At 34.1% G+C, this 19,079-nt stretch overlaps 1 protein-coding gene across 5 annotated transcripts in view; it reads right to left on the bottom strand.

Moving 5' to 3' along the window:
* The window catches only part of PCLO (piccolo presynaptic cytomatrix protein), a 623,741-nt gene that overhangs the window by 346,433 nt on the left and 258,229 nt on the right, over positions 1-19,079 (bottom strand). For all 5 annotated transcript variants that reach the window (XM_056799474.1, XM_056799475.1, XM_007504012.3 and 2 more), the window contains exon 4: positions 7,148-7,753. In XM_056799474.1, coding sequence (XP_056655452.1) covers positions 7,148-7,753 — 606 coding nt within the window. The remainder of the gene's footprint in view (positions 1-7,147; positions 7,754-19,079) is intronic.

Here is a 19,079-nt window from a genome sequence, read left to right as displayed (position 1 = left end):
TATTCAAGTAAAATCTTTTCATATTACTCCTTTTACTCAGTCAGGATCCTTCACTCAATACTTTCAGATACAAAAAAGTAAGTGGAATTTCAAGTTTGGATGTGATTGAAGAATTCATCTTTTCTTCTGCTTACCATTTTTCATCAGTTCAGAGTGGTACTTACTCCCATGTGCTCTGATAAATAGCTGTGGAAGCCTGGGTTTGGCTAATCAAAGTGACCAAAAAATTTGGTCCCCTTTAATTATAAATCAGTAAGGGAGTTAGAACCATATTCATATTCTATTAAATGGTTATTTGATATATGAAGTATACATTTAAAGATATTAAGAGTTTCAATGATGCTATAAAAGTCATAGGTAGGCAAAAAGTTTTATCTTGTTGATACTGAATCAAAATATACACCAAAATTTCCTTTAAATCTATATTAATCAAAAAGAGAGAATCTGACTAGATTTTAATTCTATAAAAGCTAAACAAAAATTGATATATATATAATGAATGTGATGATTGATAATAAAAAGAATTCTACAATTATATAAGGCTTAATAATTTGCTAAACAAATAATGAAAATAAACAAAGCATAAGGAATACCGAAAAAGATAAAGAAACTGCCTCTACATTAAGACTCACTGTAGAAATAATACATGAACCAAAATAATTACAATGAAAGGAGTATGTGAGTAATGGCATAAAAATGCATAAAATTCTATACTTAGTCAAGGGAGAAATCATTTCTAGATGAGGTAAAAGAGAAAAGCTACATGCACGCCTTAGAAATTTAGCTGGGCTCTGAAGCATGAATATGATTTTTGGAAGAGGAAATAGAAAGGATATTTTATTTAGAGGGAGTGAGGTAAGAATGAGGAGAGAGAAAAACTGAACTTGTGATTTCATTGAGATAGAGATATACTAGATGAGGAAACTAGTGTATTGACTAGAGTATTAGACTTGGATTCAGGATCATCTAGGTTTAACTCTTGTCTCAGGCACTTGTTAGTTATATAACCATTGGCAAATTATTTAACCTTCCATGACTCAGTTTCCTTACCTGTAAAATGATGTGGTTCATTTATATGGTGTTTGAAGGCTTTTCTAGCTCTACATTTATGGTAATATCTCTCTAACAAAGGAAATTGGCATATTTTTTACAACTTTTAAGAGTGTTTCCTAGAGCACTACAGAGTGGCTAATCTTTTGTCCAAGATCATATAGTTGGTGTGTGTCAGAAATGGAACTCATTCTGAATATTGCTGTCTCTGATGCACTATGCTGATTCTCAAAGATAGAATGACATGAGACAAATTACAAGTGGTAAATCACATGGCATAAGCTGGGAAAGATAAATATTTTAGTTTGGTTTTAAATGGTAATGTATAAGGAATAGCACAAAATAAAGCTGATAATATTAGTCTTTCTTAAGCATTAATCTTCCTCTTGGCAGAGCACTACATTGGGATTAGAGACAAGAGTGAAAGGTACCAAGGTTTGATATCACATATCCTCTATCTTTATGGAGATGATAAGTGTCCTTTCCTATTAAAAAAAAATACCACTCGTTCTAAAAAACTCAATTTACAATTAATGATTATACATCTAATAAAGACATAGGGCATGAGACAATTGTGATAGTACATTAAATAAAATCCTTCAAAGATTTTTAAATTTACATACTATTGACATTTTTGGCATCACATAGATTTCCTAAAATTATGGGATCTTATACAGAGCTGGAAGGGACCTGAGAGGCCACTGATTCCAATTATCTCATTTTAAAAAATCATGAAACTGAGGCATAGAAGAGTTGGGGGACTTGCCAGAGTGCTGGGGATTCAGATACCACTTCTCTAGAGGTGAAATACTGCCCATGGAGAAATAAAACTCTCACAAAGAAAATGGTCTTCCTGTGTTTAAACTCTCAATAGAAATAATCTAATGTGAGGTTCCTATCTCTCATTGCAAGAATAGAGCTCTTTCCCCAGGGGAATAGTAAGGTGACTCTAGACTCAATCCTTCCCCTTCATTACCTCTCTCTTTCTCCTCCTGCACCACCATCACCATACTCATTCTTACCAGTAGATTTATACCAATAACTATCTTTTCACTGTCCACTCACTCTACCCCTTGGTAGTGGTATGACCCCCCATTCCATTTTGTCCTCCTGTACCTATTATGCACATTTAAGAAGTATCTCACTCTGTAACTCCATAACACAGCAGGGACTTTAACTCACATTGCCTCAGCTCAGCAGTCCTGAACCTTCTATGCTGCTGAGTCTTTAGGTTCTACTTAACTCATTTCACCCTTGCGTCTTTTTTTTTGTGTGTGGTAATACCTATCTCTCTTAAAAGAAAAATGGAAATAGCCATATTCTTTCTTTCTGCCTCTGTCTCTCTCTCTATCATCATTTATCCATTTCTTTTGACCCTTTGCCTCTAGTTCTGACTCTCTCTTTCCTTTTTTCCATCTCAATAACTCCCAAGATGAATGATTATTTAGTCTTTCTTTGGTTGTACTAATTTACCTTCATTGTATTTCTATGTGATGATTTTATAAACCAAATGCTCTGTTTATTTCTAATATTTTGTTTGTCTTTTCAAGAATGCTTCAAATGCCTTTTTTTGTCAAACATCCAGCTTTTTCATTATTGATTATGTCAGGTTTTCAAAGTATGTTATTTTGGATTGTACCTCAAGTTTTATTGACTTTCTTGATATACTCTTGTATCATCCCCAATTTCTCATGGCTGTAGAATAATCCTATGTTATTAAAATTGCCTTTCATTCCTATTTGAAGGATTTTATCCAGAATGCTTAGAAAATCTAATATTTTTCACTAAAATAATTTATTTATTTATTTATTATTTTCCTCTTAATGGAAGTACTGGTGTCTATATTCAGACAAATTAATAGTTTTCTTGTAATGTTTCTGGAATTATAGTAGCAATTTTAATGTCATTTTGTGAGGCCTACAATTATTAAATTATCTGTTTATCCTATCTTTAAAGTCAGATCCAAAGAATTTTCCAAAAATCTATGTTCTTTCAGGGCCATTTAATTTTGCTTTTTTGGGGTCAAATTTTCCTCCACTTCAGTATGTTTATGTTCCAAATTTGCCTTTGGAGAGATTCCTCAAAGATTTATTATTTTACTTAATAATAGTGTCTTTTCAATTTCATAAAGAGCTGTTTTCTGACATAACTTTTTTCAAATCCTATTAATTCAATTTATTATTTGAATAATTTCAGGATTTCTTGTTGTCTCACCTTCGGTGATTTCATAGGAATCTTTTTAATTCTCAGTTTATTTTCCTTTGTAGTTTAACATTAGTCAAGAGTTTTGTATTCTCTTTAAGATTTTATTCATTTTCTCTTGAGGATACCCTGTTGATTTGTTTATGAACTGGGTACTTATTGAGGCTTTCCCCCTTATATCTATTGTGTTCCAATCCTTTATATATTATCCTATCTCACTTTCTGGTCCCTCTCATTTTGCTTGCATATATACATCCAAGGCTGAGCTAAAAAGTTTCACCCTAGGGGTTTTACTTCTCTACAAGACGTGTCATCCCTTCTCTCCTTCTTCTCCCTTGCCAGCTTCCTTTGTGTGTTTTCTTTCTCCATTAGATTCTAAACTTTCTTTTTCTAATCTTTCTTTTTATTTTATTTGTAACCCCAGAACTTAGCACAGTGCCTGATAGGTTAAGAAAAAGGCATTTAAAAATATTTATGGAGCTGAATTACATTGAAATTGAATCTGCTATTTCTTAAAGAGGAAGAGGACAGCAAATGTTTTGTTTTGTTTTCCTGCAAGTTCATTTTAATCATAGTGTATTCCTAACCTACATCAGGCCCTGTTTTCACTTGTGCTCTTCAGAATAAACAAGCACACTGTGGTAGTGGTAGCACAGGGGTACTGAGTTAGCACTTTAAATATGACCATTCTCTGGTATTAATTCATTAGTATTTTACTTTATCTGGATTTTCTCTTTTCTCTCTTGTGGATTCAATTAAACCCAGTAGCCCTCCTCTTAAACCCCTTCTTCCTCCTGAGTTCAAAATTCCTCTCTGTGCCAGAGTTATTCACTTGATCTCACAATTTCATATGTGTAAATTACTTGACAAATCTGAAAACACTTACATAAATGATACCTATTATTTATCATTATTTTTCAGAGTTTATGTTTACTATTTATTTTCATTATCCTTATCAGCTAAATGTTAACTGAATTTTCTTGATTCCATATCTAATCCAAAATACATTTATTAGGTACCTACCATAAGCAGGGCACTATGCTGGGCCTGGAGGGTAAGAAATAAAAATGAAGATCAGTTCTTATACTCAAAGAGTCTACATTCTATTGGAGATGGTGAGAGCTAACATTTATATAGAGCTTTATTGCTAGGACAGCTAGGTATTATAGTGAAAGAGAGCTGGGCCTGGAAATAAGAACCCTTGAATTCAAATCTGCGTTCAGAGATTTATTAGCAATGTCACCCTTGGCAAGGAATTTAACCCTATTTGCCTCAGTTTCCTCATCTATAAAATGAGCTGAAGAAGGAAACAGCAAACCACTCCAGGTATTTATCAAGGAAACCTCAAATAGGATCAAGAAAGTTTGGAGATAACTGAAATCACTGAATAAAAAAATATAGTACCTTAAGATTTTTAATAATTGTGTATAATGATAATAGCAATTACAATAATAATCATCATTCATATAACACTTTAAGGCATATAGAGCATGTTTCATATATTAGCTCATATGAACTTCATAACAACCTTATGAGAGAATACTTATTATTATCTCCATTTCATAGATGAGGAAACTGAGCCTGAGAGGTAAACTTACTTATCCATATTTATACAGATAATTGTCAAATCAGGATTTGAACTCAAGTCTGACTTAGTCCAAGTCCACCATCCATTACAATAACCTTTCTATCTCACTATATTATCTCATTTGAACCCCAAAATTCTATGAGGTAAAGGTTTACAAGAATTTTCTTATTTTACAGATGAGAAAACAGGTAAAGAGAGATTAAATTGTTTTTCCAGAGTCACATAACTAGTAGATCTAATAACTGAATTTGAATTCAATTCTTCCTTATTCCAAGTTCAATACTATAGAGCAACCACATTACTTTTCACTTGTGAAATCTGTCTTCTGGCTTTTCCCTTTTTAGTTCTCCCCTGCTCTACCCTCAGATAGATATCAATTATCATTTTTCTAGACAATTACTAAGACTTTCCCAATTGGTATTCTTACCTTAATTCTCTTTGATCACCCACTCTTATTCCCCCATCAAAGCCTTTCTTCCTAAATTACAAGAATAATCTTTCTTAGACATAGACATGATCTTTCCACTTCTGTGTTTAAAAATCCTGGGTACTTCTTATAGCATTCAACTTCTAGGTACATAGCCAATTCATAAAGCAAAATACACTTATGTTTGTACAGATAACCTTCATTAAAGAGAATATGCATTATCCTCCCAACATATCTTCCTCTAAAAAGAGATTATGGAAGAGCAGCAAGATATGATGAAATGCAAATGTGGGATCTTATTTAAAATTTGTAAAGGAAGGAGATAGGATAAGATTACATTTGAGAAATGGTGAGGTGCTAAGCTACTTGCTACTGCAAAATCTCACTCCTTATAAACAATTATAATTTCCCATTAATTAATTTATATTTACAAAGCAATTTAAGGTTTTCAAAAACTTTTAAATATATATTAAATCTTTGATCATCAGAACAATCCTGTGAAATAGGTACTGTAATAATCCCCATTTAACAGATAAGGAACCTGAGGCTGAGAGGATTTTGTCTTGCCTCAAATCACATAGCTAATAATTATTTGAAACAGGATTTTAACTTGACTATTCATGACCCTAAGTCTAGAAATTAATTTTCTCTAGCAGAATGCCTTGTATATATTTATAGAATTGGTGTGATGTGGTAGCCAAAAAAGAAAAATCCAAGAAAATATGAAATTTCACAAAAAGAGGCAAATTCAAGGAAGCAGTTGTCTCATTGTCCTCTAACTGGTCAAAACATGTTTGGACAATTTGCAAACCACGTATTTTAGGAAAAAAATATTGGTAAGAGTGAAATTTAATTATGGCATATGTGATCTCCAATGAATTTTAGAATAATAAAGTTGGAAGAGACCTCATGAGCCAAACTGACAACCATTTATCTAGTCCTATCTATATGGAAGCAAGAATTCTCTCAGCAATATACCTAATATGTGTTTATTCAGTCTTTACTTAAAAGCCTGCATTCAGTAGAAATCCCTTCCCTCCTAAAGCAGCCCATTTTAATTTTGAATAGATGTATAATTAGAAAGGGTTGTTTTTTTTTCCTCCTAGTCAAGGGAAAATCTGAGTCTTTACTGTTTCTGTTTCTTGCTATTCATTTGTCCTATGGAATCAAAAAAGAAAAAAAAAGAGGTCTATATTTTTGCATATGTAAGGCAATTGAATCTTTCTCCATTCATCTAGCTCCAAAATTTCAAGGTAGTTGACATATTGATTTTAAGTCTTTTTTTCTGCAAAAGCTTTTGTTTTGAATTAATTATGCCAATTAGTTATTATTAAAAGGGAATCAGTAGTAGGGACTTGTGAGCTACAATTTTAAGAATGTGTACTCAGAGTACCTTTACCATAAGGCATGCTTTCTTTTTGGGGAACCTAATCTGTGAGTTCAAGTTGGTGTATTTTGAAGAAGAAACATTGTTCTTGTCTGCTGTTACATCCCTGCTCTCTGGTGTTAAGAAGAAAGAAAAGCATGTGTGTGTGTTTGTACCTGTGATTTCACAAAGAGAAGGTAACTTGAATTTTAGTCTGTAAGTTGAATAGTGTAGACTTGAATAACTAGTTAAAACAATTTCAAAAATCAAAACAAATGGAAAGAAAACCAAATGCCTTTTTTGGTTGTTCTTGAATTTTCCTGATTTTTTTCCAATTTAGATGTACAGATAATTCCAAATTAACTGAAAATTGTGCCACCTTCCTTTACACTTTGAATGTGAGAATGTCTCTAAATAGAATTTGTGTGTTTTAGTTAAGAATTAACTGTATGCACACAAACTCTGTTAAAACATTTAAGAAAACAACAATAACAACAACAAATAAACCACTTACTATTTTTTCTTTCACTGTTTCCACCTGATCAGGTTTTACAAATGGTGTTGCTGGAGGCATGGCATCTGTTTTCTGGGTCTTCTCAACTTCTTTGGGCAGACTTTGGGGAATGATAGGTGCTGAATCCTCTGTCTTGGTCTCAGCTTGTTTTTCCACTTTTACCTCCTTAGGTAGCAGATCTAAGGATTTCTCTTCAGCAATTTGCATTTGAGGTTTTATTATCTCTTGAGACTGTCCTTCTTTGGGTTTTTTTCCCAAATCATCAGGGTCTATAATCTTCTCTGTCAATTTAGTTTCCGCCTGCTTTTCATCTGTGCTTATCGAAGGGGGCTTCTTTTCAAATGGAACTGCCTCCTTTTCCTTTTCTACTTCTTCAAATTCTTTTTGTGCTTCTTTTTCTTTCTTTTTTTCTGTTACTTGGAGAGGCATTGAGGATGTTTGGGGGGATATTTCCTCTGTCACAGTAGGTTGACTCTGAGGCACAACTGCTTTTTGAATGATCTCTGAAGAAACAGGTGGGACTGAAGGTGGCATTTTGCCCATATCCCCAAGTTGTCCTGATATTGCTCTCTGGGTCTGGCAGTTTAAGCATAGCCATTCTTGAACCTAAAATGGAAAAAAATCCAACATTGAATAGGTTCAATATATAAAATTCTAGTACAGAAAAGCCAGAAATCAGTGATAAACATTTTTCAGTACACATTTTTCTCTTCCTTTTCTGGTGGATGGAGGGAAACCTCTTTTGAGAAAAGAGAATATTGGTCTTTGAAAAGTTGACAATAATGAAGAGATTTTGACAGCTTAGAATTATGTTTTATGTTTTAGATTTAACTGTTCTTACTAAAAAAAATTAAATTTCTGGTGGTAAACAACTTAATTGCATTTATATAGGAATATATATGAAGCTACAAAGTCTCCTAATAGTGAACATATAGAAGAACCCATGAATGTGTCCTTACTAGGTTTTTCTCATTTGGGGTGTTATTTTTAAATCACTTTTATTAACATAATTAATTTTTATGTCACCTCTCATTCCTAGAGTATTTATCTTCCCTTCTACTCCCAGAGAGCAACCTCTTACAAAAAATAATAACAAGGTGGGTAGGGGAAAGAGTAAAATAATTTCAATTTTTATCCCATTTAAGCTAAAGGAACGACTTTCACAGATTTCAATGCAAATTAACAATTTTTTACAATAATAAAGTACACAGAGGAGAATTAGGCATACTGAGAGGTACAATTAGACTTCAGCTTTTAAATAACAATAATACTTTTTGAAGGATCCAGTTATTTCCTAAGGCCATTTTTTTATGTATTACATATAAAAAGACCATCCATATATATTCATTTTATGTATGTGTAGGAATAGTGTGTTTATATATATATATATATGTATATATATATATATTTACATTTATATAAACATACATGTATATAGCCATGTATATAGCCATATGTATATATGTATTTGTGAGTGTGGGGTATATCTTTATGATGGAGCAACTAGGTAGTGTTGTTGATAGAGTGCTAGTTCTGGAGTCAAGGCCTCAGAACCGTACTGACTGTGTGACCCTAGATAAGTCACTTAACTGTGTTTGCCTCAGTTTCTGCATCTATAAATTGAGCTGAAGAAGGAAATGGCAAACCAATCCAGTATCTTTGCCAAGAAAACACCAAATGGGATCATGAAAGTTGGACATTCTTAATAAACTAAAGAACAACAAATATATGTATGTTACCTCTATATGGCATTTAAAGAGATAACTATAATATATTAGGAGCAACACAGCAAAGCATACTGAGAGTTGAACTGGAGGCCAGGAGGACCAATGTTTAAGCATTTCTTCTAAAATATGCTGTTTCTGCCATCCTGAGCAATTCACTTAGCTGCCCATTGCTTTAGGCCAGTGATGGTGAACATTTTGGAGACAGAGTGCCAGCCCCAGCCCCACCCCAGCACCCTAGCCAAATGCAGTGCTATCCCTCACAATCGCAATCCCCAACAGGGGAGGGAGGAAGTGCTCCCATTGACTGCTGGCCATAGGGGCAGGAGAAGGGAGGAATGTCCTCAGGCACATGGAAAGGGGTGGGGAAACAGTTTCTACCAGAGTCCCTCTGGATTTCTAATAATGAACTCCATAAAGCAATGGCAGGCATGCCTACAGAGAGGGCTCTATGTGCCATTTTTGGCATGCATGTCATAGGTTCACTATCATGGCTCGAGGCAATTTTTTTATGATCACTTGCTACAATTAAGATATTGGCTAGTTGTGGTAGAATTTCCTCAGTTTGGAGTTTCTTGTCCCAATGAAGCCACAAGTCCTTTTCTTATGCTAACTATAACATATAGACATAAACACATTCAGTGAATTAACTAAGTATGTGGTAGGAACTGTGCTAAGGTCTAGAATATGAATATCAAGAATATGAATACAAATATGCAGCTTTTGATTGCACTAAGACTTCGAAGACACCCTGTGTTTCTTTTGCATACAAGAAGTGTCCCCAAAGTCTTAGTGTGACTTTAAGATTTAGTAGCTTAATATAAATATATTTGACATACATAAGAATATTTAAAGAATAAGGATTTTCAAATTTGGTAGCCTGTGCAAATTTTTTCATAATTTTTATAAAAGGTTAAAAAATGTTACCTCAATAACCAATAAGTATTTATATGTTTATAAGACATTTGGAGAAAGAGCAATCCCATTCAAAATCACCTTAGACAAAATAAAATACCTAGGAATCTACCTCCCAAGACAAACACAGGAACTATATGAACACAACTACAAAACACTCGCCACACAGCTAAAACTAGACTTGAGCAAATGGAAAAACATTAACTGCTCATGGATAGGACGAGCCAATATAATAAAAATGACCATCGTACCCAAACTTATTTATCTATTTAGTGCCATACCCATTGAACTACCAAAATACTTCTTCACTGATTTAGAAAAAACCATAACAAAGTTCATTTGGAAGAACAAAAGATCAAGGATATCCAGGGAAATAATGAAAAAAAATACATACGATGGGGGCCTTGCAGTCCCTGACCTTAAACTATATTACAAGGCAGCAGTCATCAAAACAATTTGGTACTGGCTAAGAAACAGAAAGGAAGATCAGTGGAATAGACTGGGGGAAAGACCTCAGCAAGACAGTATACGATAAACCCAAAGATCCCAGCTTTTGGGACAAAAATCCACTATTCGATAAAAACTGCTGGGAAAATTGGAAGACAGTGTGGGAGAGACTAGGAATAGATCAACACCTCACACCCTACACCAAGATAAATTCAAAATGGGTGAGTGACTTAAACATAAAGAAGGAAACCATAAGTAAATTGGGTAAACACAGAATAGTATACATGTCAGACCTTTGGGAGGGGAAAGGCTTTAAAACCAAGCAAGATATAGAAAGAATCACAAAATGTGAAATAAATAATTTCGACTACATCAAACTAAAAAGCTTTTGTACAAACAAAACCAATATAACTAAAATCAGAAGGGAAACAACAAATTGGGAAAAAATCTTCATAGAAACCTCTGACAAAGGTTTAATTACTCATATTTATAATGAGCTAAATCAATTGTACAAAAAATCAAGCCATTCTCCAATTGATAAATGGGCAAGGGAAATGGATAGGCAGTTCTCAGATAAAGAAATCAAAACTATTAACAAGCACATGAAGAAGTGTTCTAAATCTCTTATAATCAGAGAGATGCAAATCAAAACAACTCTGAGGTATCACCTCACACCTAGCAGATTGGCTAACATAACAGCAAAGGAAAGTAATGAATGCTGGAGGGGATGTGGCAAATTAGGGACATTAATTCATTGCTGGTGGAGCTGTGAATTGATCCAACCATTCTGGAGGGCAATTTGGAACTATGCCCAAAGGGTGCTAAAAGAATATCTACCCTTTGACCCAGCCATAGCACTGCTGGGTCTGTACCCCAAAGAGATAATGGACACAAAGACTTGTACAAAAATATTCATAGCTGCGCTCTTTGTGGTGGCCAAAAACTGGAAAACGAGGGGATGCCCATCAATTGGGGAATGGCTGAACAAACTGTGGTATATGTTGGTGATGGAATACTATTGTGCTAAAAGGAATAATAAAGTGGAGGAGTTCCATGGAGACTGGAACAACCTCCAGGAAGTGATGCAGAGCGAGAGGAGCAGAACCAGGAGAACATTGTACACAGAGACTAATACACTGTGGTATAATCGAACGTAATGGACTTCTCCATTAGTGGCGGTGTAATGTCCCTGAACAACTTGCAGGGATCCAGGAGAAAAAAACACCATTCATAAGCAAAGGATAAACTATGGGAGGGGAAACACCGAGAAAAAGCAACTGCCTGAATACAGAGGTTGAGGGGACATGACAGAGGATAGACTCTAAATGAACACTCTAATGCAAATACTATCAACAAAGCAATGGGTTCAAATCAAGAAAACATCTAATGCCCAGTGGACTTACGCGTCGGCTATGGGGGGTGGGAGGGAAGAAAAGAAAATGATCTATGTCTTTAACGAATAATGCTTGGAAATGATCAAATAAAATATATTTAAAGACATTTGGGGATCACAATAAAAATACTAATAATAGTAACACTTTATCTTATCTTCTTTATCTTTATCTTCTGTAAACACATTACAGACACTCTCCTTTAATCTATGTAATAACCCTAAGTGGCAGAAGAAGAAACTGAGGTTCATAGGGTTTAAGTAGTTATCTAGGAATTATACAACTTGGAATCAATTAAGATTAATTAATTATTTTTATCTGTCAAGTACTATTTATATTCTAGATACTCTGCTAGGCACTGGGGTACAAAAACAAAAATGAAATAATCCTTCCTCAAGGGGGAGAAAAGCCATGAATAGCTATAAGTTAAAAATACTTATGCACAGTTAATTAAATAATTTAGGGGTGAGGGTGAAGAGCTGGGATGTCAAGAAATATCATATCACAGATGATACGTAGGCTCAACTTTGAGGGGAATGGCATCCCAAGATGCAGGCATGAGAAAAGGGTGATTCCAAGTATGATTAACCTCTGTGATGGCATGGAAGTGAGGGATGCAATGTCATGAATTAGCATCATCAACAGGATACTTTGTCAAGTTCACAGAGTACATGAAGGCAGACAATGTGGGCTAAGCTTGGAAAGCCAGACGAGGCTATGAATGAAGAATATCCTCAAAAAAGAGAAATTAGTATTTATTCTTTGGGTCACGGTGAACTTCTGGAGTTTTTGAGCAAGTTTAGGAGGCAGAAATCCAAACCATGTCTTCCTGACTAGAAGTCCAGGGACCTACTTATTATATACATATATAGATATATCTCCTACATACATACACATACATACATACAAACACACATAGATATACACATATACAATGCACAGATATGCACACAAAATGCAAATACATATATAAAGACATGCACTTATGTATATAGACACATATAGTAAATATATAAAATATTCAGTGTTCTCAAGGCAAGATTATGCTAAAATAAGTCTAAACTGGGAAGCAAGTTATTAAATTTTCAGTGTGAACATCTGCATCTTGGAAATAGACAAATACTTCATATCAGGGCTTGAATTATTTTTTAGTGATTTTCTAGACTTAGGAAACTGATATGAAGATGCTAATAATGTAAATTAACCAAAAAATAGATATTTAGATTTATAGATATTTCCAATTCCTATAGTATCAGTTGCTAAACAATTACTAGCATACACTTTCATTAAGCTCACTATATTTGTAAAAAACTTAACTTTTATATGCTCCTAGGTAAATTCAGTTAGTGGCATATCTTCACCTTACGATATCTATCAAGGAAATATTTCAAAATTGGAAAATGATTACAAGGCCCATTTAAATTAATTAATCACTTAAGCCAATCTTAGCTTTAACTATTGCAATATAAATGTGAGTCATTCAGTCCAATACTTAACTAATTGAATGGTGCTAGGTTTTATAATACAAATTCAATGCAACCAAATAAGCATTGAACAAGAATAATTTGCAGTGTGTTGTATGCCAAGACTCAAAGAAAAAAAAAATTAAAACAGTCCCTGGCATTTGGGAGCATTCATTCTATTAGAAAGAAATATACTTGTTCTTAAAGAGATTTATATAAAACCATGGAAAAGATTGCTGAAAAACAAAACAAGACAAAATATTCTACAATTTAGAATATTTTCAAATGGAATGTGGGTCTAAGTGACCTAGTGAGTCCAAGAATGAGCGATCACTTCTATTTAGGGAAGGAAGAGAATGAGGAAAGAAGATGATGATATCTGAACTGGGACTGGAAGAAAGAGAAACATTTTAAAGGGTAGAAACATGTCAGATTCTTCTCTAAGTTAGCAAAAATTTTCTATAATTTTAAATTACCCTTTCCATTTTGTCTTCAAATTGATATGAAGTACATATTACAAGACAGACAAGTGGTAAGGGATAGGCAATTGGGGTTAAGTGACTTGCTCAGGCTGATACACATAAGAAGGCCATTTTGGAACCCTGGAACTCATGTATCCAGGCTTGGCTCTCTATCCACTGAGTCACCCAGCTGACCCCAAATTCATAATTAAAAAAAAAAGACAAGATGAAATTAGAGAAAAATGTGAATTTTTTAGTTTGTCTAGAACACTGAAATGATGGAAGGAAGGAAACACACATTTATTAAGTGTCTATTATGTGTTTAGCACGTCAGAAAAATTATTTCATCACAATCACCATGGGAGGTGGTTTTGTTATACTCCATTTTACAGTTGAGGACACTGAAGCAGACAGAGGTAAAGTGAATTGTCCAGACTCCCACAGCTAGTTAAATATCTGAGACTAGATGTGAACAAAGATCTTCCTAACTCTAAACCCAGTTCCCCATGTCTCCTAGCTGTTTTGATGAAGGGAAAATATTATAAAAGGTTTTTTTTTTACACCTATTAATGAAATATAACATGTACCTTTCTTTGCAACCCCACAGGTCAGCACAGTGCCTATTAAATGGTAAATACTTAGTAGATACTTGTTGACTGACTGCAGTAAAGTTGTGAAGGATCTTCAATGCCAGACTAAGTTTGTATTTTATTCAGTTGATTTTTAATTTTTTTTCCAGATTACATGTCAAAATTTTTGACAATCATTTCCTAACATTCGGTAATACATCTTCTTTTCCTCTTTCCCAATCTTCCTCCATACCCAAGACATCAGGTAATAAATATATGTTATGCATGTGTTTTCATATAATACATATTTCCAAGTTCATCATACTGTGAAAGGAGACATGTATTGTTTATACTAGAGAAAATTTCACAGAAGAAATAAAGTGTAGAATGGTGTGACTCAATCCACATCCATTCAGAAGCCATTAGTTCCTTCTACGACAGTGCCTAGCCTTTTTCATCATGAACCCCTTGGGGTTGTCCTGAAAATGTCCTTTGCATTGTTGGCAAAAATTAAGTTATTCATTGCTGGGAGCCATCAAGCCACAATCCCTTGACAAAATCACTCGTGGTAGCTAAGGAGGCCACAGAGTGGCCCTTGGCAAGATGTGACTGTCCACTCAATACCCTTTGCATAACCTCTCTCATTAACATCCCTTATCTATGGAATTGGCATGATTACTATTCCCCCTAGTCTCAGAAGGAATAATACAAGAGCAAAATACCTGTATTCTGTTTCCCCAAAACATCACCAAAAGATCAGACCCTCAAACCCAATCCCAAAATACTCCCATGGGTTAACACTTTTACTTAGGTACATAATTCCCAGTAAAACCGTATCTACAAGCCAAGCCCAGAACTTTCCCACTCACAGAAACTTATTCTCATGAAGCCAGCATACAAATCAATCATAAAGGCCCATACAAAATGTGCAGGTACACCAAGCTTCATCATGCCTCAGTGACTTGATGCTTCTCCTTGAGAAACTCCCTAGTAAACCCTGAAAAATGATTAGTCCAATATTAAATCTGAATTGTGTTCCCAGTACCTCTCAACCTCAATGATATGATTGTTGAATTGTCTTTAAGAATTTCTGATTGATTGTTTCTTTTTATTAAAAGTAATAAGTAATTTTCCTTTATTGTTTGTAAGCTCAAAAACTCCTTACAGTGTAATGAGAAAATTCAGTCACCTGTGACAGAATCATCTATCTTGTGTGAAACCTTTATGTTGTTAAGAATCTGTAATCATAAACAAGAATTTAGAATGTTAATCAAGTGAATTGTTAAAAGTTAATGTATCACTTTTCCAATTATCTCTATTTAGACATGTGCGTTAGGTAATGTATCTATGTGCCAAGAAAATGGGTAAAAAATAAACTTTAAGCTTGGGGATGGCAGAGCAGCTATCAGATGCAAAGCATGCCCATGGCCACAAATATACAGCTGTCTTCCATTTGTTATTTTCTTGACTGATCATTTGCCACCTGTCAGGAACCCCTGGAATCACGAGTGAGGCTGGAACTTGCCCATGGCATTTAATAGATAATCATCATACCCTATTGTTACTGTGTAACACATTTGGTTCAATTGGTTCTGCTCACTTCGCTTCTCCTCACTTCATATAATTCTTTCCAGTTGTTGGTTTTTTGTTTTTTTGTTGTGATTGTCTTTATCATCAGTTCTTATGGCACAATAGTATTCCATGACAATTGTATACCACAACTTGTTCAGTCATTCCCCTATTCAGCAGAAGTTTGAGGAACCACTGATGACTTTGGGAGAGTACCCTGATGTCTCACATGATTAGCTGCACCCTAAATGGAAACTAGAGATAACAGAAAGCAAAGAAGTTTTTTGGGTGGAATGAGGGGGAGTTCTATAGTTATATTTGAACATAGGAGGATGAACTGGAAATGCTAACTACAGGAACAAGGGAAAGTAAGAAGTTATACTGCTAGAGTCCAAATCTAAAAAACTTGGCAATATGGGTAAGGGATCATAAAGACACAAGTTTAGGGAAGATATTGAAGGAGAATAATAGGATTGTAATAATTATAGATGAATGTAGACTCATTATTTAATGTTTTAATTATAGGACTTTGAAAAATGTATTTCCTCCCAGAATTGAGGCAAACAATGATTCACTTTGGTGGGGTAAAAATAGTTTAGCAAGTCTACAAACAATACTCTATAGCACATATTCAACTGCATTAAACAGATAAATCAATTATGTGAGACTATTTTAACAAAAAGAGGGGAAAAAAATGATCCTAATCTCTTTGACTATAATCCATGTACCTTTTTACTTACGTGTCTTGTCTAATTTGAAATGGAAATAAAACATCAAATTTTAAAATATTCTCAATGGTTCTACTATGTGCTTCTCATATACTTAGTATCCTGAATGGGGCAATTTTTTGTATTGATAAAGTAATAAGCTAACAGCCTGGTCTTTCCTTTCATACTTGACACTCCACCAAACTTGCTCTTTGTAACAGAGGCTGTTGTCACATCAATTGTGGAAACTTTGTTTCCAAAAACTCTTTTTTTCCAACATTCTGCTATACTAAATGGAATTGGATTATCATTCTAATTAGTATAATAAAGCAGCCCCAAAGGGCTAATGTCAATTTGGTTTACATTAAGAGACATAAATTGAAGGAAGAAGGGGACTGTTGTACCATTGTACTGTTCCCTGGTCAGAACACATCAGGGTATTAAGTCCAGTTCTGGGTATCATATTTTAGAAAGGGCATTGATAAGATAGAGACAAATAAAAGTCAATTGCAATGATGAGAGGCCTCAATTTCAAACAACATAATGATCAATTTAAGGAATCGGGAATGTTAAGTATATAGAAAAGAAGCTCCAGATGAGAGGAGCCAGCCGTCTTCACATATTTGAAAAGCTAAAGATTAGACTTGTTCTGTTTGTCCCCCAAGGAAAGAACAAGAAGTTGCAATGGGGCAAATTTAGGTTTGATATTATATCAATCTTTAGAGAAAACATTTTTCCTAACAATTACAAACCATCCAAAGGTAACAGAAATTAACTTGGGAAACGCTGGGCTCTTCTTCAATTGTTATCTCAAAACTCAGGAGATCACTGCTGAAGTATCTTACATAAACAGGTTTTTCTTGAATTTTTTACATTTTTTTCTAACAGTTATGGAATTCTGCAATTTTTAATTGTTTAATTGTGTGAAAATACTGTTTACCTATTTTGCTAAAAACATAGACCTTTAAAGCTTAACACAGTTTGGTCCCTTCCTGTCTTTCCAGTGTGAGTATGTGTGTTTTAACATCACTCCTCTTAAAAGACATTAGGATAATCCTACTGGCCTAATTTCTGTTCCTCACACACTATGCTTCCTTTTCAATCTCCAAATATTTGAATTAGCTCTCCTCTGTGTCTATCTAGTATATTTTCCCTAGACCTCAAAGAATTTCTGGGTTACTTTGAGACTCAACTCAAATCCTGTCTTCTACTGGAGGCCTTTGCAATTCTATTTCCCCACATTCTAGTACCTTAACTTCTTAGGCTACCTTCCATTAATACTGTACATGTTTTCTCTATTAGAACATAAATTTCTTGAGGGTAAAGTCTCTTTTTGTTTTTTCTTTGCTTCTTAAGCTCTTAATACTAATACTCCTGTCATGAGGGAAATACTTAATAAATGGGAGGCAGCTAAGTGGCTCAGTGGATAAAGTGCTGGGTCTGGAGTCAGAAAGATAGGAGGTCAAATCTGTCCTCAGACATTACTTAGCCATGTGACCCTGGGCAAATCATTTAACCTCTCACTGCCTGACAAAAGGATTCACTCTGCACAGGAGAAGGAAATAACAAGTCACTCTACTATATCTGCCAAGAAAACTCCATGGATAGCTGGACCATTGGGTCACAAAGAGTCCAACACTACTAAAAGACTAAACAACTTAATAAATGTTGGTTGATTGATTACCAATAGACTATTTTATATTTGGAATAATATTCAAGGTCTGATCCAAGAAATAAATGTTGGAAAAAAGAGGTTGGCTACTTATTCATATAGAAGGAAAAAATATATTTTAGCCATGTGCTCTACTGGCATGCATACAATGTCAAGGGAAATAGAGAATTTGTGGGTAAATATGAATGTCTTACCAAATAAAAAATATGGAGAGTTTATGGTGTGTTGGGCAAGTATAAGTATCCAGATTGATTAAATTACAGATAGTCAAAGAGGTATAATCCTGGGAGAAGAGTTGAAAAGTAGCTGTCCAACACAAGATCTATTAATTGCTTCATTTTTAGTTGGTAAAAGTTATCCCTATATTGGCTAAATCCTCCTTATAATGCAAACCAGAAACTGTTGTAGAATTGAGTCTTTTCCAGCACTAAGAGGTTGTAAACTTAACCCAAAGTCACAAAGTTAGTATATACCAGGGTTAGTACTTGAACTTAAGTCTTCCTGACTTTAAGATAAACATTATGGCTTGATGTCCACTATTCCTTCTCAATATTATTGTAAATAATTAAAATTGAAGTGCCTTTTAGGGAACTTGGCAGACTTAAAATGAATCAAAATTCTTATTTTAAAGTGATGTAAATACTTGCTAGTCCTTAAATCTCATTATACTTAAAACAATATAGCCAAGCATTAAATATATTATAATATGATATAGTCAGACTTCTATATCATTTGGTGCTGTTGCCCAAGGTTCCTATTAAATACAGAATGGTATTACTTCTAAAAATAACTTCATTAAAATCAGATTTTTTTGTACTTTTGAAAGAAATCACTAGATTTAAAAACTAGAATGTATAACTGATGTATTGCTAATTTCAGGACAAGGTAGATGATTTAAACATTTTACAAAGGACACATTATTTTACTCTTATTCCTTATTATATACACACAAAGGACATTTTATTTTTCTCTTTCTGAATAATTTTCAATGTATTTTATTCCAGGTTAAATGTT

Source organism: Monodelphis domestica, chromosome 5, assembly GCF_027887165.1.
Source record: "Monodelphis domestica isolate mMonDom1 chromosome 5, mMonDom1.pri, whole genome shotgun sequence".
NCBI classification, from domain to species: Eukaryota; Metazoa; Chordata; class Mammalia; order Didelphimorphia; family Didelphidae; genus Monodelphis; species Monodelphis domestica.
Note: the sequence above shows the minus strand (reverse complement) of the source record. Positions and strands in the feature narration are given on the sequence as shown.